Source organism: Anomaloglossus baeobatrachus, chromosome 5 (assembly GCF_048569485.1).
Source record: "Anomaloglossus baeobatrachus isolate aAnoBae1 chromosome 5, aAnoBae1.hap1, whole genome shotgun sequence".
Classification (NCBI taxonomy): domain Eukaryota; kingdom Metazoa; phylum Chordata; class Amphibia; order Anura; family Aromobatidae; genus Anomaloglossus; species Anomaloglossus baeobatrachus.
In genome coordinates this window covers 438,226,816-438,253,183 of record NC_134357.1, presented here as the reverse complement: position 1 = coordinate 438,253,183, position 26,368 = coordinate 438,226,816, and the positions used below count along the sequence as shown (strand labels likewise).

Here is a 26,368-nt window from a genome sequence, read left to right as displayed (position 1 = left end):
GGTGTGTGCCCCCTGCTCACCCCAGTCATGCACAGTGAGGGTGTGTGCCCCCTGCTCACCCCAGTCATGCACAGTGAGGGTGTGTGCCCCTGCTCACTCCAGTCATGCACAGTGAGGGTGTGTGCCCCCAGCCCCTCTCCCCAGTCATGCACAGTGAGGGTGTGTGCCCCCTGCTCACCCCAGTCATGCACAGTGAGGGTGTGTGCCCCCTGCTCATCCCAGTCATGCACAGTGAGGGTGTGTGCCCCTGCTCACCCCAGTCATGCACAGTGAGGGTGTGTGCCCCCTGCTCACTCCAGTCATGCACAGTGAGGGTGTGTGCCCCCAGCCCCTCTCCCCAGGGCAGGCCTGAGTGCTGCCCCCGCCCCCTGCTCCTGTGACAACCTCTAGCCCAGCAGCAGCATCATCATCACTTGTCTTAGTTTGGAGCTGGGGGAGAGCGGGAGCGCACAGTGCCGGGAGATGGCAGTGCCCAGGAGACCCCGCTGCCATCTGCTGCTGCTCTGCTTGGTGTGGAGGACTATCTGTGCCCAGGAGCTGCCCACTAACGGAGTCAATGGCTACAGCCTGCACCCACCATACTTCAATCTGGCAGAGGGCACCAAGATTTCCGCCACTGCCACCTGCGGGGAGGGTGAGGGTGGCAGACCGCAGGAGGACCTCTACTGTAAGCTGGTGGGAGGACCTGTATCTGGGGACCCCAGCCAAACTATCCAGGTACTGAACTCTTCTCCGGCGCTTGTGGGGTTAACCCTATATCCCCCACACTTTATATTGTTACCTTGTATCAGTCACCGGTGCGGGGCAGATATGAGCCCAGTGCCCCCTAATACGCCCCTTTCTATGGTTGGAGACATTTTTAACTCTTTGATTACTTGCTTAGCAACGGGGGCAAAACAATTGAGTAAAGCTGCTGCTGGATGGAGGTTGGGATCAGTGTGAAGAGCTGCACAGGACAGGTCTCTGATGGCAGCTGAAGAAGAAGTGCTCCTGTGTACAGCACACTGAAATTACAATGGCACCTCTGTATGATGTGACCCTAAAATGATAAAACGTTTATAGGGGGCCACCCCGAATCAATTTCACCTTTATAGGATGCAAGTCTAGGGTGCCACCTTAATATTATAGCATCTTTGTAGGGAGCCACCTTAAAATGATAGCACCTTTGTTGGGTGCCACTTTTCTGTGTAGGGTGCCACCTTAATATTATAGCATCTTTGTAGGGAGCCACCTTAAAATGATAGCACCTTTGTAGGGTGCCACCTTAATATTAGAGCATCTTTGTAGCGTGCCAACTTAAAATGATAGCACCTTTGTAGGGTGCCACTTTTCTGTGTAGGGTGCCACCTTAAAATGATAGCATCTTTGTCGGGTGCCACCTTAAAATGATAGCACCTTTGTAGGGTGCCACCTTAAAATGATAGCATCTTTGTAGGGTGCCACCTTAATATTAGAGCATCTTTGTAGCGTGCCACCTTAAAATGATAGCACCTTTGTAGGGTGCCACTTTTCTGTGTAGGGTGCCACCTTAAAATGATAGCATCTTTGTCGGGTGCCACCTTAAAATGATAGCTCCTTTGTAGGGTGCCACCTTAAAATGATAGCATCTTTGTATGGTACCACCTTAAAATGATAGCACCTTTATAGGGCGCCACCTTAAAATGATAGCACCTTTGTAGGGTGCCACCTTAAAATGATAGCACCTTTGTAGGGTGCCACCTTAATATTAGAGCATCTTTGTAGCGTGCCACCTAAAAATGATAGCACCTTTGTAGGGTGCCACTTTAAAATGATAGCACCTTTGTAGGGTGCCACCTTAAAATGATAGCACCTTTGTAGTGTGCCACCTTAATATTATAGCATCTTTATAGGGTGCCACCTTAAAATGATAGCTTCTTTCTAGGGTGCCACCTTAAAATGATAGCACCTTTTGTAGGATGCAAGTCTAAAATGATAGCACCTTTGTAGGGTGCCACCTTAAAATGATAGCACCTTTGTAGTGTGCCACCTTAATATTATAGCATCTTTATAGGGTGCCACCTTAAAATGATAGCTTCTTTCTAGGGTGCCACCTTAAAATGATAGCACCTTTTGTAGGATGCAAGTCTAAAATGATAGCACCTTTGTAGGGCACCACCTTAAAATGTTACCACCTTTATATGATGCCTTCCTTAGATGAATGCTTCCATATTGGTGCCAATTTAAAATAATTTCTTTACCACCTTACAGATGAGATGACATCATTTTAAAGTGACATCACCTTCAAATATTGACTCCTTAAAAAATAACATCTTATTGGAATATAAAGGTGATCTCATTTATGGGTGCTATAATTTAAAGGTGATGTCAAGGTAGCAAATGTAAAGGTGAGATGATTTAAGCCCATGTTCACACATTCAGTATTTGGTCATCATCTGAAGGACCAAAACCAGGAGTGGGTATAAAATACAGAAGTGGTGCCCGTGTTTCTAATATACTTTTCCTCTGATTGTTCCATTCCTGGTTTTGGCTACAAATACTGAGGTAAAATACTGACCAAATACTCAACATGTGAATACGACCTTTAGCGAAATGATCTAAGAAGAATACCAGTTTGGCTTGTAAGACACCTAGTAGGCATATGGCTAATTACATGGACGTCTATTTTGCTCCTTCATGTTAGGAATGTTTTTAAATGGGATACTTCTAACAATATTTTGCCCTCAATTTGGTCGATAAACCTCAACCTCTTCCTGTTCCAAAAAATTGTTTCACATGAATAGAATACACAGACAATAATTTTGTTGCACTATATCTAAAGGCCCTGTCACACACAGATATAAATCTGTGGCAGATCTGTGGCAGATCTGTGGCAGATCTGTGGCAGATCTGTGGTAGATCTGTGGCAGATCTGTGGTAGATCTGTGGTAGATCTGTGGTAGATCTGTGGTAGATCTGTGGTAGATCTGTGGTAGATCTGTGGTAGATCTGTGGTAGATCTGTGGTAGATCTGTGGTAGATCTGTGGTAGATCTGTGGTTGCAGTGAAATTGTGGACAATCAGTGCCAGGTTTGTGGCTGTGTACAAATGGAACAATATGTCCATGATTTCACTGCAACCACAGATCTGCCAAAGATTTATCTCTGTGTGTGACGGGGCCTTAAGATTGAATAATTGTAAGCATCCGTGAAAATTTCCATGGATAATGAATGGAGCAGAGGCCGGACATGTGTACTTCTGCACCATCAAGATGGGTGTATGATGTCTCATTCTCATGGTTCCAGGGTCTCTTATTCAGAATTTGTGGGGGTCCCCCTTAAAGGGACTCTGTCACCAGGTTTTTGCTCCCCATTTGAGAGAAGCATTATGTAGAGACAGAGACCCTGATTCCAGCGATGTGTCACTTACTGAGCTGTTTGCTGTCATTTTGATAAAATCAATGGTTTCTCTGCTGCAGATCTAGCAGTTATACAGAGCTCATGAATATGCTGGACTACCAAGTAGTCCTCTAATGATAATCTACCGCTGATTAAAAAGTGATTTTATGAAAACTTCACTAAGTGACACATCGCTGGAATTAGGGTCTCTGTATCTATAATATGCTTCTCTTAGATTAGGTGGCAAAAACTTGGTGACAGATTCCCTTTAAAACACCCCAAATTCATTCTGCTGAGAGATTAGACGGATTTCCATTGGTTGAACATAATTGTTTTGTCCCTTTGTGATAATCTCTAAGTGATTGGAGAAAGTGTTTTTATGACCAACTGGTCTTGGTGATTTCCTTGCCCTTTGGCAATAGGAAAATAAGTAATAATCCCCCGCCTTCTCCTTCCAAATGGATTGATCTTTTCAGCCTCCATTATTGGAGTTCCTGCCTCTCTGTTTACAGGTGAGAATGTGGCCATTATGGTCGGTGACACCCCGCTGGCCCCTCTTCTGTCCAGGCCTGAGCTGTGTGTGTCACCATCCAAACCTCTCCAATGATCGGCCTTAGATCTTGCTAATTGCTCCATGCCTTCCTTATCTGAAAGCCTGGCGGCCTCTTTGAACTGTGAATTGATTGCCCTTCCCCTCATTGAGTTGCCACCTAGTTATGTGACCCAGCAGGAGCGACCACACCACAATGAGCCAGTCAGACCCAGCTGTGCGGGTTGGACAAAGCCTATAGACATAGCGCGCATTAGGCCATTATGTAAAGTGCTCCCATATTTCTTAAATATTTAAAGAGTGTTTCCCTTTAAATAACAGAAGACCAGTGACTATGTCTTTGTGATGTCCTCTATGGACCAGCCAGTCAACTGTTTTGTTGTATGTGTTTCAGGGAAAGCTAGGTGTCAACTGATATAGCAATATAGCCATGGGTACGTGCCCATGATCAGTTTTACTCTTATTTTTTTACGCTGCGTATTTTTACTGTGGATGGGAGTCATAGAAATCTCCTGCCCTCTGAGTAAATTAACCTGCGATCCGTTTTTCCTAGGCGCAACATGTCAATTTCTCTTGCGGGAACAATCAGTTTTCTGTGCGGAATTTCCCCATAGACTTGCATTAGATGTGGAAATTCCGCATGTATAAAAAATACACATGCGTTTTTGTTTTTGGCACGTTTAACCGGCGGAATCGTATCAAAAATGCATGAAATCCGCACCTGATGTCAATACCAGGATGTTTAAAAAAACAATACAGAATTCTTTATTTAAAGGATGACACCAAACAAAGGCAAAAAAGCGTAGCATTATATGGGTAGGCACGGTGGCTCAGTGGTTAGCACTGTAGCCTTGCAGCGCTGGGGTCCTGGGTTCAGTTCCCACCAAGGACACTATCTGCAAGGAGTTTGTATGTTCTCCCCGTGTTTGCGTGGGTTTCCTCCCACACTCCAAAAACATACAGATAGGGACCTTAGATTGTGAGCCCCAATGGGGACAGTGTTGCCAATGTATGTAAAGCGCTATGGAATTAATAGCGCTATATAAATGAATAAAATTATTATTAATTATTATATACGCACACAAAAAGCAATTACAAAAACACAAGTAAACAAAGGTGCAACATCAAAAACTCAACAGATACTGATCGTGGGAATGCAGCCTTACTACAGTCACCCAGCTTTCCACATCTGAGTGGTACATCTACCTAGTCACCCCTGCCCCAAATGTCAATGTATAATTAGGCTGGCCAGATGACTGCCACAGGGATTAAGATAAGCCATTTAGGTGTATATAAAGCTGGATGACAGTCAGTTGTACTGGTCGCCATATTGGTTGTCATCATATAAACCCATTGCATTATCAAAAATTGTGGAACTGGTATAGATTACAATAAATGTCTTAGAAGGCGCCGCTGATAAATGTGATGTGTATGCCTCTTGTGGACTATAGTCATCTAATTAGTGTCTTGTGTTCCCAGGGCCAATATTGTGACATCTGCTTAGGCAGCAGTGGAGATAAGTCTCACCCCATTACCAACGCCATTGATGGGACTGAACGATGGTGGCAGAGCCCCCCACTGTCCAGGGGAATGGAGCACAATGAAGTCAACGTCACCTTGGACCTCGGTCAGGTCTGTATAGTCACATTTTATATGACCAAGTTCGGGTACACAAAAAACGTATTTCACAGTTTGTATATATGGACTGCAATGCTCAGTCTGGCAGACCCGAACTTACAGCATCATATATGCGTATATGAAGTTGTAAAATAAGCTTGGGAGGCCCTCAACCAGACTGGGCATTACGATCCAGATACGGACCATGAAATACACCCTCTGGTGGACCCGGCCTAAATGTTGCAGTGTACAGATATGTTTTGGATACCAAGACATCTATTTACATAATCTGCTATTGGTTATTGTTTAGCTGCTCTGAGACTACAACTCGCAGCATGTTGTGTTAGTCTAGTTTCTAACTTGTGGTTTTCTAGCTGTTAAAAAACTCCTAACAGGTCTTAAAAAGCTGGTCATACAGATTAGATAGCTGTCAGGTGAATGATCATTCAGGTGACAGCGATCTTTCCTGGCCGAGCCAATTGTTCTGGGGAAGGGGATTCGGGAGAGATAGTTGTTGAATGAACAATGTTTTGTCCGATAGCTATCCAATGGGTATGGCCTAAAGCGGGCTTTACACGCTACGATATTTCTAGCAATTGCTAGCGATATCGTACGCAAAAGCACCCGCCTCCGTCGTGCATACGATATCGTGTGATCGCTGCCGCAGAGAACATTATCGCTACGGCAGCGTCACACTCACTTATCTGGTCGTCGTCGTCGCTGTGACTGCCGAACAATCCCTCCCTCAAGGGGGAGGTGCGTTCGGCGTCACGGCGACGTCACTAAGCGGCCGGCCAATCAAAGCGGAGGAGCGGAGATGAGCGGGACAAACATCCCACCCACCTCCTTCCTTCCTCATTGCGGGCGGGACGCAGGTAAGGTGAGGTTCCTCGCTCCTGCGGTGTCACACACAGCGATGTGTGCTGCCGCAGGAACGAGGAACAACATCTATAAACAACCAGTAACAATTTTTAATTTTAGGACGACCTCTCCATGGTGAACGATTTTCACCACTTTGGTGGACGTTTAAGGTCGCTGGTAAGTGTTACACGCTGCACTACCGTTAATGACGCCGGATGTGCGTCACTAACGATGTGACCCCGACGATAAAACATTAACGATATCGTAGCGAGTAAAGCCCCCTTAAGGCTATGTGCGCACGTGTGCTTTTTTCCTGCTGTTACGCTGCGTTCTGCACCGCAGCGTAAAAGCATGCGTCCTGCGTTCCCAGCACAATCTATGAAGATTGTGCAAATTCCATCCGCTTGTTGCGTCTTAGAACGCAGCGTTTCAGCTGCTGAAATATTTTGCCAAAACGCTGCGTTCTAAAAAGCAACATGTCACTTCTTTTGTGCATTCCGGATACTTTTCCCACTCTGTCTATGGCAGAGCAAGCATCAAGAATGCATGAATTCCGCATTCACAATGCTTTCAAAACGCAGCTTTTCGGCTGCGTTTTGAAACGCACATGCAGTGACTTAAACGCTGCGGAATAGAACGCAGAGACGTGCGCACATACCCTTAACTGCTGAAATAATCTTGGATCAATTTATCGTCAAATCAAACAAAAGAAGAGGGGTGATCAAGTTCTAAATGCACCATCAAAATCCCCCAACAAAATGTCAGGTGACAGTCGGAAGGGGAGACCTTAGATGGTTGGCCAATCGAGACAAAATTGTCCGGATCAGCCAACTTTTATATCATGTGTTTGGGGACCTTAAAGACGTTTTTCGGTTTTGGAAACCCTTTGTTCCAGGCTGTAGTTTGTTTAAAAACATTGAAAATGTGCTTTATTCACCTTCCCCTGGTCCAATGCTGATTCTTTGCTCCCAATGTTATTGGCTGCAGTGCTGTCAACGTTACCAGTGCTGCAGACAATAACAGATAGCAGCAATGAAAACTCAGCTCTGGATCCGAGTACGATGAGTAAAGAACATGTTGGGGTTTTTTTTAACACAAACTACAGCGGTGCTACATGGGTTCTCTGAAACTGGAAAACCCTTCGTAAAGATGTCACAACATGATATGTCCAGAGTCAAAAACCAGGTTGTTTGCGACATCGCTAGCGATCTCGTTAGCGATGTGAAATTCTAGATCGCAAGTGCGATCTTTCGAGGTTGCACATAGGTCATTTTACGCATGTGCGATCTCAAAAGATCGCACTTACGATCTAGAATTTCACATCGCTAAGGCTACTTTCACACCTCCGGCTTTTGCAATGCGGCACAATCCGGCACTTTGCAGGAAAACCGCAACCGTTTTTTTTTGCTGCCGGTTGCGTTTTTCCTGCATAGACTTTAATTAGTGCCGCATTGTGCCGCATGGGCTTCCGTTCGGTCCGGTTTTTGCCGCATGCGGCAGATTTAGCCGATGCGGCGGCCGGATGGAACGTTCCCTGCAACGTTTTTTGCTCCGGCAAAAAAAAACCGCATCGCGCCGCATCCGGCTGATGCGGCGCTTTTCCCAATGCATCCCTATGGATGCCGGATGCGGCACGATGCGGCAAAAACCGCATCCGGCCGCCGCATGCGGTTTTTGCCACTGCGCATGCTCAGTAGCATGCCGCAAGCGGCAAAAACCGGACCGGCCGCATGTAAAAAACTTATGCAAAGGATGCGGTGTTTTCACCGCATCCGTTGCATAGGCTTCACAGCCGGATTGAGCCGCACGGCTCAAACCGGATGTGTGAAAGTAGCCTTACGAGATCGCTAGCGATGTCGCAGTGTGTAAAGTACAGGATAGGGACGCGGGTCAAAGGCCAAGAAATCCTCTTGGTAACGAATTACATGAAGGAACGCTTCACCCTATAAACGGGCTTGATAAAGCCCGTTTATAGAGCGAAACGTTGCTTAATGGAATAAACAACTATTGAATACCCCTGGGACGCTGTCTATGCTGCTTCATGCTAAGTGTTTTAGTCTCACAGCTAGAGAGGCACAAGCTTTAGGTCAGCTTCTAAAGGCATGCTGGGAGTTGTAGTCTTATAATTGCTTGAGCATTACAAGTTGTAAACCACTGTTTTTTTTTAAGCAAACATAAAATTATTTTGCCAATGGCTTTTCATTTCCGTGAACTGCGCACCCTATAAAAAACTAAAGCATTAAGCGACGGGACAAAGGGGTGAAATTCCCTCTCTGGTGGTCTTGCTGGAATCTTTATCTTTTCTTACCATCATCAATCGAAAGCTCACACCCCCATCTAAAAGATGCCCCCAATGTAGAGGACTGCTCTTGTCTGCCTGTGCTGGGGGAGGAGGGGACGGTACATTTAATTGTATTTTATTGTGTGTTCGGGTCCCATCCCCCAGCACACATCTCAGGACACTGTCATTGTGCAGATAGAGCAGGCTGTGATGTCTGAGGCCAAACAGGCTTATAGAGTCACAGTGTCAGGCTGCAGATTGACTGTCCATTGGGGTTTATGAGAGAATTGATTGAGAGGGATGAGTCATTTTTGGTGAATTTATGAAAATAATACATTAATTGATTAGCCCATTGTACCTTATGGACTAGCAAACTGTTTTACTATTCCTCATCTGACTTTTCATAGACCTGTTAGGGTATACGAACATGATTTCTTTAAAGGGAACCTGTCAGGTCTCATTGTGCCTTGTAACTTTCAAGCAGAGTGATGTGTGGCCTAAAAACCCCTTCATACCGATCCCTATGTTGTAATATTGTGTAAAATGAATTTATAAAAAAAAAAACGTTTTATAACTGATGAGTTCCTTATCTAAATGAGTAGAGGGACTAGTCCCCAGGGTGTCGGTTTGTCCCGTCTAGTTTGTGGGCGCGATGCCATAGATTTATATGAGCGACATCACCGTCAACTCCCGGAGATCCCGCGCGTGCGCGCTTCTCATTTGCACAGCTTTCTTATCCGGATGTTTACTTGACGGCTTTAGACGTGCTCTGCGCATGGACGGAACTGCAGGAGTCTTCAGATCATGCGCAGTGCACTTGTGAAGCCGACAAACAAACACCCTGATAAGAAGGCTGCGTGAATGAGAAGTGCGCACGAGTGGGATCTCCAGGAGCTGACGTGACGTCGCTCATGTGAATCCATTGTATCACGCCCACAGGGACGCGATACCACGGAAAGCATGCAGACGCCCACAGGGCGATGCGACGCCCAGGGGACTAGTGCCTCTGCTCACTTACATACGGAACACATAAGTTATAAAACTTTTTTTTTATAAATTCATTTTACACAATATTACAACACAGGGATGGGTAGAAAGGGGTTTCTAGGCCACACATCACCCTGCTTGTAGGGTACAAGGCATATGGGATCTGACAGATTCCCTTTAAGATGCCGACAGACTAGTCAGGATTTTCCTAGACCTAGACGCTTCAGAAAAAAAGCCAGCGGTGTTTTTCCTGAAATAGCTTTCCTTGCCGTTTCCTGTTGATTTTTCGGTGGCTCCGTCGCTGGCATCTTTATTCTTGATTTAAACTATAACTAGCGAGCGGCTTTCGTTACCGGAAGAATGAGCGTGCTAATTTTTAACTGCTTCACGGTTTCCGAACCCTTGAGCAGATAAAAGAAGTAACAAATGACTGACCATGTGCACAGCAATGTCGTTTTTACGTTGCTGTTCATTTTTTACAGAACCTTTTCAGACCGGCTAAAGGCGTAATTTGCCTGAAAAATACAAACTCCCTCAAAATTGTATTTCTTAAAGGGTTTTCTACTTGGAAAATCTTGTCATTTTTTTAAAACCCCTGATTGGACATAGCCTAAGATATCAGGCTGCTGTTAGCTTGAGCCATTTTGTCTTGACTTTACTCATTTCCAGTTTTGTTAATGAGCAAAGGATAGTGAGATCTTTCCTTTAAAGGCTGAAACATGAGTTACTTTCAAGATGGTTGAGTAGGGGTAGTTCAATTAATGTTTCTCTTAATTATAATCATTATGTTTAATTTTACGCTATGGTAATACTTTATGGCTATACTGGTGTTTATTGTCTGAGGCCTTGTGAGAAAAAACAGGCCTCGTCACCCATGGCAACCAGTTGGAGCTCAGCTAAACATCTGTATCTGTCCAGACATCACTATAATAGGGTATTGAAAAAAGCTGCAGGTCACCAGCCAGTATATCTACAGATACAGAGTGCTATTAAGTGCAACAGATGATAAAAAGGACTAGATTTTTAAGAAAATATTGTAAGGGCAACAGGAATAGTTAGATAAGTGAGGTGATATTGGCCAGTCTAAAGAAATGCATTTTTAGGGCACACATAAAACTGGGAGTATTGTGAATTAAACAAATTGTCCTGGGTAGTGCGTTCTAGAGAATTGGTGCAGCTCCTGAGAAGTCTTGGAAACAGGAGTGTGAGGTTCAGATTATAGAGCACTAGGTATTGAACCTGTTCTACACCCAGGTGTCGATGATTTAGCATTGGGGCGAGACGTTGTGGATGGGGTCTTTTATATCTATTCCTGCCCTGGTTGCTTTCCTCCTGATTATTTAAATTTTGCGCCTCGGCCGCCGTCATTATCTCTATGGCCGGCGTGTGTGGTGCAATGTTCACGTTGTTTAATTCTTCACTAAAATGGGGCCTGAGTCAGCACGTGCGCATACAGCCATCTACGGCACCATTTTATTGAAGACACTGTGTCTGCGACTACTATCTGAAACAAATTGGTGACTGGTGATACAGAAATAGTGTGGAAATAAAATGGCGCCAAAGTTGGTGGTATAAGCACGTGCTAACTCTAGCATCATCTTATTGAAGAATTCAACTACAATGTGAGCATAGCACTGCACATGTGTCAGCCAAACGTTTCAATCCTGGCCTGGGATAGAAGGACACGTTCAGCATTATATAGTGAATGAAAGAAAAAAAAATAAAATATATATATATATATATATATATATATATATATATATATATATATATGTATATCTGTGTGTATTGGCAGATAATAGAGAGCAGCAGGATGCCGTGGTCACGCAAGTAACATCAGTGAATTGACCGTGTGTTTGTATGTGTGTTTGTGTGTGTATGTCAGTGACTGTATTGGGAGATAACAGAGAGCAGCAGCATGCACCCCTGTGGTCGCAGCAGTGACGTCAGTAACCTTGGCCGGCCCCCGCACTACTGTACCTGATCCTTCACCTCCTGTTGCACGGGTGTTCTGCTCTGAGACACCTCTGCCAACTTCTTTAAACACACATCACTGTGCAAGGAGACCCTGCGCTCTCCGGTGCAGAAGCAAAACCCCTGCATCCCGCAACCCAGACCCGCACAGTAGTCCATTCATACCCTGCACCACAGCTCCAGTCAGCAGCCTCCATACAGGCGCAACCATCTTCAGGTCTCGTGATGCTCGCATGCTGCTGACCTCCCTCACCATGACTAGTGCGGGACGGGGGAGATTATGGCAGTCATATATTAACGTGAACATACTACTGTGCATGCGTCGGCTCGGCTTCGACCAGAAGGACTCGTTCAATTTTATATAGTGAATAGAAGATTATTATTTACACTTGATTTTGCTTTTACCTCAGCAGATTCAATGCTGAAAGCTGCATTTTGGTTGCTATAGGCAACTAGAACTTTCTTGCTGTGAGGCAAAACTCATAAAAGAGGCCCCAGTGACTTCCGCAGTATTTATAGGCAACTAGATCTAGCTAAGGCCCTGTGCGCACTTACCGTTTTTTCCCGCGGATTTCCTGCGGTTTTGCTGCATGTTTCGCTGCAGAAAATGTTCATAACATCTCTGCAGTGATTCACCAGCAAAACCTATGGGAAAAAAAAATGCTGTGGGCACTATGCGGAATTTGACAGCTGCATGTTTTGCTGTGGGATTCCCGCAGCAAAAACAATTGCATGTCACTTCTTTTCCGCAGGTCCCTGCGGGATTTCTCTCCATTCACTGCAATGTAATCGTGAAATCCCGCAGGGAAGTGATGTCATTACAGGAAGAGGAAGCGGAGCAGAGAGTAAACACACACACACACATACACATCACACTCACACACAGACATAGAACAGACACACATCACTCACACACAGACATATAGAATACACATACAAATCAAACGGAAATATAGAAAAAAAACCACATGGGCTCTGCCGTATTTTTACCTTCCAGCTGAGGTAAGCACACAGCGGCGGCCCGATATTCTCAGGCTGGGGAGGGTGGGGGGCAGGGTTAATGTCCCCCCTCCTCCCGCAGAAGAGAATATTAGCCGCAGCTGCCCCTGGATTGTCGCATGCATTATGCGACAGTCCCGGAGTGTCCTCGGCTCTTCCAGATGCCGTGATGCGGTGGCTATCCAGGTAATAACGAGTTAATGGCAGCACATCGCCGCTATTAACTCCAGGCTTGATCATGGCAGCGTCTATGTGACAGCTGACATGATCAACCCGTAAGTAAAGTGAATAAACTCACACACCGAAAAATCCTTTATTTTAAATATAACACAAAAAAGCCTCCTCTTTAACCCCTTTATTAACCCCTCCCATCACACAACTCCGGCGTAATCCACGTCTTGCGCTGCTTGCCTCCTGAAGCGAGTGACACACAGCGCTGAATGCAGCCTCGCAACGAGACAGCAGAGGTAACCACAGGGTATTTCCCACGGCCGGTAATGTGAACTCACATTACCGCTCGGGAGAAATGCAGCTATCTGTCCTCTATCTATCTATCCCTCTATCTATCCCTCTGTCTATCTATCTATTCCTCTTTCTGTCTATTTATCTATCGTCTATCTCAGAAGGAAATGACTTTTTTTTTTTCTTTTTTTTTTCAATGTGCTTTATTGCATTGAATGCATTAAAGCACACGTACCAACCCGCACGCGGCAATACCGCGAACAATACCGCGGTAAAACCGCGGCACACCGCATGCGGTTTTCGGGTGCGGTTTGCCGCGTTTTTTTACCGCGGGTGCGGTAATCTTTCAGACCCTGCGACATTTTCTTAAGAAAATTCCGTTTTCCAGTGTGCATAGGGCCTAACTGTGACTTAATACTCATAAATGAAGCCCCAGTTACTTCAGCAGTGGCTAACCTTTTTTTTTTTTTTTTTTAAAAAAAAAAAACAACAAATGGGCAATTTGGCCAATCAAATGGTTCAGTCCAGGTTTTGGCCAATCAAGTGCTTTGATCCCGGCTTCAGACAGAAAGACGCGTTCAGCATTATATAGTGAATGTCACTCAGGTCATTAACGGAATGGAAGGCACAGGGTAGGGACATAGACATGTAATAGATGAGGGAGGAGATGTGTGGCAGTTCAGAACTGTGGAGATCTTTATGGGTGAGAGTGATAAGTTTACATTGTACTCTGTAGCGAATGAGCAACCAGTGCAATGACTGGCACAAGGTGGAAGCATCGATGGAGCGGTTGGAGAGGAATATGATCCTGGCTGCTGCATTCAGGGTAGATTAGAAAGGGGAGAGTTTAGAAAGAGGGGAGACTGATTATTAGAGAGTTGCAATAGTCCAGATGAGAATGAATAAAAGCGACTGTAAGGCTGTGTGCCCACGGGAGATTGCACCTGAGGATATATCCGCAAGTACGTCCACAGGTTTCCCACAGCAGCTCGCCGGAATCTGCAGCTATCCATTGATGCGGCATCCCAGCGAAATATCTGTGGTAAACCTGCGGACATTCGTGCGAGGGGACGGGAATTCAATAGATATTTCCGCAGGAATAATTGAAATGCAGTTTCGTGCGGCTGCGGGACATCCGCAGCATATTCCACAGTCACACATACCGCAGCATTGACACAGCGCTCCCCATGTCCCATAGGATAACATGGGGAGTGTCTGTACTTGCTAAAACCTGCGGATTTATCTTGAAAATCCAGATAAATCCGCAGGTTTTTCGCGGCAAAATCCGCGGGTATAGAGTCTCGTGGGCACATAGCCTAAGAGTTTTTGAAGAGTCAACGGTAAGAAAAGGTCAAATTCTAGAGATGCTTTTGAGGTGTAGGGGAAATGAGCGAGTGAGTGATTAGATATAGGGAGGGAAGGAGAGATCGGAGTTAAATATAAGGCCATGTGCGCACGTTGCGGTTTTTTTCTGCGTTTTGGCTGTGTTTACAACTGCACTGTGTCATTGACAAAATGTGTGTTCTGCTTCCCCAGCCAAGTCCATGAGAATCATGCAAAATTTGTGCGCACAATGCTTTTTGAAACGCAGCGTTTTGATTGTCAGAAATGTGACAAAATCTCTGCGTTTAGAAAAGCAGCATGTCAATTGTTTTGTCCGTTTTGGCAGACAAAATGTTAAGCAGTGCGTTTGCATTGCATTATTGTTGCTATCCGCATGTTTTTTTAACATAACAAAGGCAGGTCTTTTGTCTCTCTCTCTCTATGTCGCTCGGTCTCTCTCTCTCTCTCTGTCCATGTCGGTCTCTCCCTCCCACCCCCTCTCTCATACTCACCGATCCACAATCACCGGCGCGGCACTGCACGGCGTTCACACTGTGGCGGCTTCTCTTTTGAAAATGCCGGCCGCTCATTAATCCATCTCATATTACCTGCTTCTCACGCCCACCGACGCCTATGATCGGTTGCAGTCAGACACGCCCCCACGCTGAGTGACAGCTGTCTCACTGCAACCAATCACAGCCGCCGGTGGGCGTGTCTATATCGAGCAGTAAAAAAAAATAATTTAAAAAAAAACTACGTGCGGTCCCCCCAATTTGGATACCAGCCAGGGTAAAGCCACATGGCTGCAGCCTGGTATTCTCAGGATGGGGAGCTCCACGTTATGGGGAGCCCCCCAGCCTAACAATATCAGCCAGCAGCCGCCTGGAATTGCCACATCCATTAGATGCGACAGTCCCGGGACTTTACCCGGCTCATCCCAAATTGCCCTGGTGCCGTGGCAAACAGGGTAATAAGGAGTTAATGGCAGCAGCTCATAGCTGCCACTAAGTCCTAGGTTAATCATGGCAGACGTCTCCCCGAGATACCTTCCATGATTAACCTGTAAGTTAAAGAAAATAAACACACACATCCAAAAAATCCTTTATTTGTAATGAAAGACAAAAAAACACCCTCTTTCACCACTTTATTAACCCCTCAAAAACACCTCCAGGTCCGACGTAATCCATGCAAGGTCCCACAACGCTTTCAGCTCTGCTACATCGGAAGCTGACAGGAACGGCAGTAGAACACCGCCGCTCCTGTGAGCTCCATGCAGCAACTGAAGTGAGTCGTGCAATCAGCTGTGGTGTCACTGAGGTCACTCGCGGCTACCGCTCTCAGGTGGAGGACTGCAGCTGTGGCCGCGAGTAACCTGAGTGAAAGCACAGCTGATTGCGCGGCTCACTGCAGTCACTCAGGGGATTTGCGATCACAGGTGAGTCCTTCACGTGTGACCGCAAATCAAGCCGCGGCACACGCACAGAGCCACGCGGTCACAATGAAGTCGGGTGAAGTTCATCCGAGTTCATTCTGATCGCGCGACTCTGTCTCGCAGTCAGCCATGACAGTGACAGTGTGGTCCCGCTTGGCTCTGCTGCAAGTCTGTGGGGATAAAAAACAAAAAGCAGCACCAAATGTGCACTACAGCACTAAACATTCCAAACTGTACTTATTTAAAAATTCTGAGATTTTTGGCAAAAAATTGCAATTTCTTGAGCTGCCTCGCCACGTCACGGCAAATCTCATTTGAAGCAGTCCTACACTAAAATATTTTTATAAAATGTGCCATACGGCCTCACATATGAATAGTAGAACTGCTCTTAGCAGCACTCACCTGGTCTATTTCAATCCCGTACCCATGACTGAGTCATGGCTGTGGGCGGGACAGGTCCAAGCAAATGCTGCATGAAGTAAATAGCCTGTGGACAAAGCCTGATGACTTAATGTGAACAGTCACCAACCGCCAAAATCTAGACAGATGGAATACATCCCAAATTGGGGTGCAAAGCAAGGTGGAGGTCAACCACCGACCAATTCAATGAAGAAAAAACAAAAAGCAGCACCAAATGTGCACTACAGCACTAAACATTCCAAACTGTACTTTGTCTGTGGGGATGCTGCAGAGCCGAGTGGGTGCGTTCTGTGAAAAATGTGCGTTCTGGATGCTTTTCCCACTCTGTCTATGGCAGAGCAAGCATCCAGAACGCATGAATTCTCTAGGAATGTGCGCATGTTGGGTTCTGCTGAATGTGTCTCAGAACGCAGCTTTTTCGGCTGCGTTCTTAGATGCACAGGAAGTGACTTACACGCTGTGGAATAGAACGCAACGTGCGCACATGGCCTAACCCCTAGACATCGGGCGTGCTGTTGGGGCGTAATGGTAGAACCACACACAGAAATGGTAATATTGGGTTTAGAAAGGTTAGTAGAGGAAGGAAACATGAGAAGTTCAGTTTTTGACAGATTCAGTTGTGGATAAAGAGAGGACATGATGTTGGAGACAGCGGACGGACAATCACTAGTATTTTGTAGTAATGCAGGGGTTCTGTAAGGCTACTTTCACACTTGTGTTGAACGGTATCCGTTGCATTGCGTTGTGTAACGGATGCAACGGATGTGTTGCATATAGTGGCACAACGGATGCAACGGATGCTGCAAAACAACGCAATTCGTTTTGATTTTTTTTTTTTTTTTTTTACAGTTTTACCAGCGGCAGACTATTGTAAACGATCAGCTGATCGCTCCCAGTAGCCGGCCGCCGGGTGATCAGCTGATCGCTCCCTGCAGCCGGCCGCCGGGTGATCAGCTGATCGCTCCCTGCAGCCGGCCGCCGGGTGATCAGCTGGTCGCTCCCTGCAGCCGGCCGCCGGGTGATCAGCTGATCGCTCCCTGCAGCCGGCCGCCGGGTGATCAGCTGAGCGCTGTCACATGCCGGCACCCGGGCATGCCGGCGGGCGGGCGCTCAGCTGAGCGCTGTCACTTGCCGGCGGCCGGGCATGCCAGCGGGCGGGCGCTCAGCTGAGCGCTGTCACTTGCCGGCGCCCGGGCATGCCGGCGGTCGGGCGCTCAGCTGAGCGCTGTGACTTGCCGGCGGCCGGGCATGCCGGTGGCCGGTCGCTCAGCTTAGCGCTGTCGCTTGCCGACAGCTGGGCGCTCAGCTGAACGTTCGGCCACCGCGAGCCAAAATAAAGTTTGATTTAAAAAAAAAAAAAAGAGCATGCGCAGTGGAATCCAGAGGATTCCGCTGCTCAAAATAACGTTACATGCTGCGTTCCTCCCGCTGGGCGGAGGCAACGGAGCGTCGCCCAGCGGAAGCAACGCAGGTCCTTTTGGTACAATCCGTCACCCATACAAGTCTATGGGAAACAGCGGAATCCGTTAACGGATTCCGCTGTTTTCCAAAAGGGCGGATTGTAACGGAAGGAAATAAACGCAAGTGTGAAAGTACCCTAAGGGGGCAATGTGTATAATTGGGTGTCATCAGCATACAGATGGTACTGGAAACCAAATCTAATGATGGTTTCTCCAATAGCGGCAGTATATAGAGAGAAGAGGAGAGGGGGCTGGCACTGAACCATGAGGAACCCCGACAGTGAGTGGAAGAGGAGAGGAAGAGGAGCCAGCAAAAGATACAGTGAATGAGTGGTTAGAGAGATAGGAGAACCAAGAAAGAGCGGTGTCCTTGAGCCCGATACAGTGGAGCAAAGTGAAGAGGAGCTGGTGATCCACAGTATTGAATGCAGCAGAGAGATCCACGAGAATCAGTAGGGAGTAGTGACCATTAGATTTAGCTGTTAGATCAGTAGAGACTTTAGTAAGAGCAGTTTCAGTACAGTGTAAAGAACGGACACCGGATTGTAAAGGGACAGGAAGAGATGTATCTGAAAGGTAGCAGATTACATGGGACTGGAACAAACGTTCCAGAAGTTAAGAGATAAAGGGAGATTAAATACAGGTCTGTTGTTAGCAGCAGATGGTTTTTGTTTTTTTTTTGTAATGGGTGTATGCAGTCATGTTTGAAGGACAAGGCAAAGATACCAAATGAAAGAGAATGGTTAAAGGAGTTGTCCGACATAAACTCCAAAAATATTTTTAAGCTAATCTGTGCTGTATTTTCATATAAAATAACCCTACATTATTATTTTTTTGTTTTCTAAGTTTTGTTCCTCTTGAATTATCCCTTTATTCTCTGCAGCTCTTTGTTTACCTGCAGCTCAACCAAACATGATATCTTTCTATGCCAAACCTCACTCAGAGCTGGCACCGCCCGACTCACTGTCCAGCCCCGCCCTCTGCCCGCCCTCTGCACACTCATTGTCAGTATTCTGCCCCAGCACCTGATAGATAAATGAATACTATGTAATGACAATTATATATAGCCCCTAATGTGAGTCTATAAGAGATATATACACATATACTCACACACACACACCTAGAATTATGTAATATATATAATCCCCCTCATGGACTGTCTCCTCTGCCCCCCTCAGCATCCCCCTCCCCCACTCTGCCTCTCCCCCTGCACTCTCTTCTCTGCCGCCCCCCCTCTCTCACCCATGCACTCTGTTCTCTCCCCGTGCCGTCTATTCTCTGCCGCCGCCCCCGCTCTGTTTCTCACCTGTGCACTCTTTTCTCTCCCCCTGAACTCTCTTCTCTTCCGCCCCCTCCCCCCCACTCTGTATCTTACCCGTGCACTGTCTTCTCTCTCCCTGCACTCTCTTCTCTGCCGCCCCCCCCTCTCTGTCTCTCACCTGAGCAGTGTCTTGTCTCCGCCTGCACTCTCTTCTCTGCCGCCCCCCCGCTCTGTCTCTCACCCGTGCACTCTGTTCTCTCCCTCTGCACTCTCTTCTCTGCCCCCCCCTCTCTCACCCAGGCTTTATCTTCTCCTTCGTGCTGTGATGAGTGCAGCCTGCTTACAGCTAGGTGATGCAGAGCTCAGTGCTGTTATTCGCTGGTGTCAGGTGACGTCCCTTCTCTCTGCTCCTGGCTGTATTTATCACAGTGTGAGGAGGGAGACAGTGCACGGGGGAGGGGGGCACAGTTACCCAGGCCCCATACATCACAATGAGCTGTGGCAAACAGCGCTGACTGTATCCTAGACAAAGAGGGCAACTCTGTTAGTCCAGGACCAGGGCACATACAGGGCACAGATAGCAGCGCACAGGGAGTGGGGGAGAGCATGGAATGTAGGGAGGGGGGCGGGAAAAGATGAGAGGGGCGGGGGCTCATCGCACTGTACCTAGTCGGCTGCAGGGCGGCAACATAACGTTGGCTGTGATGCCTGTCAACAAGTTCCAGCCCCTGTTGACATATCATCACAGGAAGCAGCAAAATCACGGTAGGAGCGGTCACATGACCGCTCTGAGCCGGGGGAGAGGGGCTGACAGCAAGGCAGGTAGGTAGTTGCTATCTACTTACCTGCCCCAATGTAGCCCAGTAGTGAAATAACAAAAAATAAGCCTGATAACCCCTTTAAATATTTTAGTTAGGTGAGTTGTGACAGTAGGGGAAAGGGACTGAAGGTGATGTGAGAGAATAGGATCACTGGTGCAGGTAGTAGGGTGAGAAGATGCAAGGAGCCTCGTAACTTCTTCTGTGACCGGTTTGAAGACAGAAAATGAGCTAGATGAAGTGCAGGAGGGAAGAGAATGCCTGATATGAGCAGACTGGGAGAAAATTTCCTGTCAGATATGCTAAATTTTTTCTTTAAAAAAATTGGCCATATAATCTGCGCTGAGGTTGGTGGTTGGAACTTGCACTCTTGGACTGAGGAGGGAGTGAAAAGTGTCAAGAAATAGTTTAGGAGTGTTGAATAGTGATGTGTTGAGGGGGTTGAAGACTGGTAGTGTTCATGCCAGTCTTGATGAGGAGCCATGCTGGAGCCAGACGCTCCTAATTCATGAAGAGGCTCACGCTTCTTCATGAATCAGGACCTTCGGAGAAATGGTGTACACCTCTGTTTGCGCCTAGCCACTAATTTTACTCCGGGGACTAGAGTAAGATTTGTGATGTACAGAATACCACCACTCATGGCATTATTTTGACGAGCGTCTGTACCATGCCCCAGTCTACCCTATCATCTCCCACTTTGTGACAGCTAGGCAAAAATGACGTGAGAACAACCACGAGTCTCAAAATTTTACCACCGCTTTGCGTCAAGACTTTGAGACTTTTCACAGCTTTTTACAACAGAATTCTGCCTTAAAAGCTTTGATTAATCAGGGCCAAAGTATTTTAGAAAGTTGCAGAACCTTTCATTATAGTGTAATTGAGCTTTTTTTCTTATTGAACAGCCCAAATTTCTTCACCGTTTTGACAGTTGTTTAGCTTTGGGTTACACATCACGTCACGCAACGTTGAGATCGCAGCATGGCATTGCGACATCACATCTAATGATTCCCTATGGTGCCACATTAGAGGTTTCCTGGAGTGCGTGCAGAGGAGCAAATATTTCCAAATAAGTTTGATTTTCTGTTGCTAAACACAAGTTGCAAGGTGATTTACTTACAAAAGACATCTATACTATGTGTCTTGTCTGCGATTTGGCTATTTTTTACAGTAAAATCATAGCTCTAATATAGTCTTATTTCAGCAAGTCGTAAACAAGTTGGATAAATGTTTGATTGTCGCTTTATAGCCCCAGCCTTATATCTTAAGGTGGTGTCACACATAGCGTTGCAGCAGCAATCACGACCAGCGATCTGACCTTATCAGGATCGCTGCTGCGTCGTTACATGGTCGCTGCTGAGCTGTCAAACAGGCAGATCTCACCAGCGACCAGTGACCAGCCCCCAGCCAGCAGCGACGCGTGGAAGCGTAACTAAGGTAAATATCGGGTAACCAAGGCAAGGAAAGCACTTCTCTTGGTTACCCGATATTTACCTTAGTTACTAGCGTCCGCCGCTCTCACGCTGCCAGTGCCGGCTCCCTGTTCCCTGTACTCCTAGCCAGAGTACACATCAGGTTAATTACCCGATGTGTACTCCAGCTACATGTGCAGGGAGTAGGGAGCCGGAACTGGCAGCCTGAGAACGGCGGACGCTAGTAACTAATATAAATATCGGGTAACCAAGGAAAGGGCTTCTTGGTTACCCGAAGTTTACCGTGGTTATAGCTTACCGCAGGCTGCCAGACGCCGGCTCCCTGCTCGCTTCAGTTCGTCGCTCTCTTGCTGTCACACCCAGCGATGTGTGCTTCACAGCAGGAGAGCAACGTCCAAAAAATGAAGCAGGACATTCAGCAACGACCAGCGACCTCACAGCAGGGGCCAGGTCGTTGCTGGATGTCACATACAGCGACAGCGACTGAACGTCGCTGCTACGTCACAGAAAATGGTGACTTAGCAGCAACGTCGTTGTCGTCGTCGCTATGTGTGACGCCACCTTTATTCTCTGCACTTGAATAACTTCTGAATCCTACTGGAAACCGCAAGTAATCTCTAATGCACTTGTAGAAGAATGCTGAAAGGACCCAAGTGATAAACTATTACGTAATGTCCACATTCTGTTCCAGGGTCAATAAACTTTTATCCATTAGCACCTTCAAAAAGTGCAGCTATGGATGTAAATGCTTCTGGGCTTTTCTGTCCTATAATATAAAGTGGTGATTGTGGGGTCGTGTAAGAAATGACTGATAACGTTGAACTGTAGCTTGAATTCTATTTAGTGAAGATTTGATCAACTTTACTTTTTTTTTCTTTAAAGAGGACCAACCAGCAGGATTTTGCTATATGAGGTAAAGGCAGTGCCATACTGGTGCTAGGGTGCTGAATCCAGGCATACCTCCAGTTATTGGATCCTTGGATTGGTTTCCTCCACTTCTGTTGTGACTTTGCGCGCTCCTGCGGTCACGACGAGAGCTAAGGATGCGAGGGCGCATGCGCCGCCCTCTCTTCACACATCCATTAGGCCAATGAAGGAAAACAGAATCTTCACAAAGATGAAGCCAGAGATAAGGGTGCTTTACACGCTGCGACATCGCTAGCGATAGCACCTGCCCCCGTCATTCGTGTGACATTTGGTGATCGCTGCCGTAGCAAACATTATTGCTACAGCAGCGTCACACGCATATACCTTTTCAGCGACTTCGCTGTGACCACCAAACAATCCCTCCTTCAAGGGGGAGGTGCGTTCGGCGTCATAGCGACGTCACTTCGGCGTCACTAAGCGGCCGCCCAATAGCAGAGGAGGGGCGGAGATGAGCGGCCGGAACATGCCCCCCACCTCCTTCCTTCCGCATTGCCGGTGGACGCAGGTAAGGAGATGTTCGTCGTTCCTGCGGCGTCACACACAGCGATGTGTGACGCCGCAGGTTTGACGAACAACCAGCGGCATGTACCACCAACGATATTATGAAAAGAAGCGACGTGTCAATGATCAACGATTTTTGCCGTTTTTGCGATCGTTGATCGTCGCTCCTTGGTGTCACACGCTGCGATGACGCTAACGGCGCCAGATGTGCGTCACTAACGACGTGACCCCGACGATATATCCTTAGCGATGTCGCAGCGTGTAAAGCACCCTATAGCGCTATGCGCAGTCGCTGACTTAGTGAAGTGTGTGCTGCAATACTCATAAATGCTAAAGAGCAGGTGCCTGTGATAGCTACAGGGGGAGGAAGGACAGGCAGGCAGACGGGTGGGAACAGGTAGGAAAACCCGACCCCATATTCCCGCTTCTGTTGCACAAGTCAATCAAATTACTGTGCATTTATCTAACTTTACTTGAAAATATTACTGTAATAAAACATCCAATCTCATAACTGAAAGTATGCCTTGATTCAGCATGGCACTGCTATGTATGGCACTGCCTTAGCAAAATCCTGCTGGTTGGTCTTCCTTAAGGCTTGGTTCATATATACGTATGCAAAATCATCAATTTTTCTACCCAGAAAAAAATCAAACAAATGATTGTTTTTATCCATATTGTCATCCATATAGAATTCTGTATAGCAGTCATTATTACATTAACAATTTTATAGATAATATTATTATTATTTATTATTATAGCGCCATTTATTCCATGGCGCTTTACAAGTGAAAGAGGGTATACGTACAACAATCATTAACAGTACAAAACAGACTGGTATAGGAGGAGAGAGGACCCTGCCCGCGAGGGCTCACAGTCATAAAAAGTTAAATACAGTTTCCTCGGTTAATAATTATAATGGATTATAATGGATCCATGAAAAACGTAGACATATGGATTGTAAGCTGAACGTGATCCGTTTTTTGCCCACCTGTTCACCTACAATAGGTGAGTTTGTTCTGCCAAACATATCAAAGTATTGCATGTAAAATACTTGTAGTGCATATGGACAGCACACGGCCCGATTATACAGTCATCGGAACGTGCGCTGGGACTGATACAGAGTCTTGTATAAAGACATCTACAGTTGTCATGATAAGGCTGGTAGTTATTTGGGAGTGTCCGCTGTCCTTCTGTCCCCCTTGTCCTTTACACTGTCAGGTAAATGAGGATAAGGAATGTCTTTGTTTCCTGTCCTGCGGATATGTATGGAATTCCAGTTATCCCGGGATCAGTCTGTACCTGTGCAGTCTCCCGTACATCCGGAGAGCTTACACACTTATTCCTTACAACAAGTTCTCTTGACATTTCTTTCTTGACGATTCTTGGTTGGTTTTTACGTTTAACTCTCTACCTGCTGATCTCATGCACTTCATTTTCAATCTTAACTCTCACCCCCTGAATCCCTACCTATGGCCAACTTTAGCCGCAACAGAGTTCAGGAGATCTAAAGCTTGTTAGTATTTTTTTAGCTTATTTAGTACGGCACCTGTTATTTGGAATGGTGAGGGAGCTTCAGGTAATCACATTTTTATGACACAAGGCCATGTTGGAGGGATGTAGACAAGGTCTTCATTGTTTTTCATGATATATAGTGTGATTCAGTAACTTTATATACACCGGTAAAGACGTGGGCAATGAGTGTCAGGGATTTTGCTACTTGATTATCAAAGGACGGGTAAACTGGGTGGAGTTGACATTTTTTAGGTCTCCTCAAATGTCTACAACAAAGGGCCTGATTTAGCACTACACATAAAAGTCTTGACATTTCTTGGACTGTTAAAAACAGGAGAGATCTGGAGGGAGATTACATTTTAAGTATTGTAAGTTTTTCTTGGTTCCTCTATTTGGGGTAGTTACTAAGACCAAGGAAGTAGAAACAAAAATATAATCAAGGACCAGGAAGTTTGCGTTCCGTAAAGTGAGCCTTTTGTTTTCTTGTCTCCTTCTTGCTTTGTTCCAAAAGCTCAGGATGTGTCCCGGTCATGAAGATGGCACCTTAGTGCCCACCCTCCCTCTTTACTAGGATTTGCCGAAACAGGTCTCTGCTTGCCCCTCGTTACTCAGACCGCAAAGGTCTGTAAAGAGATTATTTCTTTGTGACATCTTCTTACTTCTTACTCCCTCAGGCCATTCATTAAGCAACCCCTTTATAGTTTGGAACTGTGTGTGCCTACACTCTAAATTACTACACCGTGTGCAGAATTATTAGGCAAGTTGTATTTTAGAGGATTTTTTTTATTATTGATCAACAACTATGTTCTCAATCAACCCAAAAGACTCATAAATATCAAAGCTTAATATTTTTGGAAGTTGGAGGTTTTTTTAGATTTGGCTATCATAGGAGGATATCTGTTTGTGCAGGTAACTATTACTGTGCAGAATTATTAGGCAACTTAATAAAACTCAAATCTATTCCCATCTCACTTGTTTATTTTCACCAGGTAAACCAATATAACTGCACAAAATTTAGAAATAAACATTTCTGACATGCAAAACAAAACCCCAAAAAATAGTGACCAATATAGCCAGCTTTCTTTATGATGACACTGAACAGCCTACCATCCATAGATTCTGTCAGTTGCTTGATCTGTTTATGATCAACATTGTTTTCCCTCCCTGTAGATCTTACATTTTATGAGGGACCACAGTTTCTTTATGGGGTTCAAATCAGGTGAACAAGGGGGCTATATCATTATTTTTTCATCTTTTAGACCTTTGGATGCATGTGATGGAGCATTGTCCTGCATGAAAATCATGTTTTTCTTGAACGATACCGACTTCTTCCTGTACCACTGCCTGAAGAAGTTGTTTTCCAGAAACTGACAGCAGGTCTGGGAGTTGAGCTTCACTCCATCCTCAACCTGAAAAGGTCCCATAAATTTTATCTTTGATGATACCGGCCCATACCAGTACCCCACCTCCACCTTGCTGGCGTCTGAGTCGGAGTGGAGCTCTCTGCCCTTTACTGATCCAGCCTCTGGCCCATCCATCTGGCCCATCAAGAGTCACTCTCATTTCATCAGTCCATAAAACCTTTGAAAAATCAGTCTTAAGATATTTCTTGGCTCAGTCTTGACGTTTTATCTTATGTTTCTTGTTCAAAGTTGGTCGTTTTTCAGCCTTCCTTACCTTGGCCATGTCCCTGAGTATGGCACACCTTGTGCTTTTTGATACTCCAGTAACGTTGCAGCTCTGAAATATGGCCAAACTGGTGGCAAATAGCATCTTGGCAGCTTCATGTTTGATTTTCCTCAATTAATGGGCAGTTATTTTGCGCCTTTTTTGGCCAACACGCTTCTTACCACCCTGTTGGCTATTTGCCATGAAATGCTTGATTGTTCGGTGATCACGCTTCAACAGTTTGGCAATTTCAAGACCGCTGCATCCCTCTGCAAGACATATCACAATTTTGGACTTTTCAGAGCCCGTCAAATCACTCTTCTGACCCATTTTGCCAAAGGAAAGGAAGTTGCCTAATAATTAAGCACACCTTATATAGGGTGTTGATGTCATTACACCACACCCCTCCTCATTACAGAGATACACATCACCTGATTTACTTAATTGGTAGTTGGCTCTAAAGCCTGTACAGCTTGGAGAAGGACAACATGTATAAAAAGCATCATGTGATCAAAATACTCATTTGCCT

At 46.0% G+C, this 26,368-nt stretch overlaps 1 protein-coding gene across 2 annotated transcripts in view; it reads left to right on the top strand.

Moving 5' to 3' along the window:
- Positions 1-432: 432 nt before the first annotated feature.
- LAMA5 (laminin subunit alpha 5) overlaps positions 433-26,368 on the top strand; it is a 196,881-nt gene continuing 170,945 nt past the window's right edge. For both annotated transcript variants that reach the window (XM_075350405.1, XM_075350404.1), the window contains exons 1-2: positions 433-717; positions 5,386-5,538. In XM_075350405.1, the coding sequence (XP_075206520.1) occupies positions 463-717; positions 5,386-5,538 (408 nt within the window). In that variant the 5' untranslated portion in view covers positions 433-462. The remainder of the gene's footprint in view (positions 718-5,385; positions 5,539-26,368) is intronic.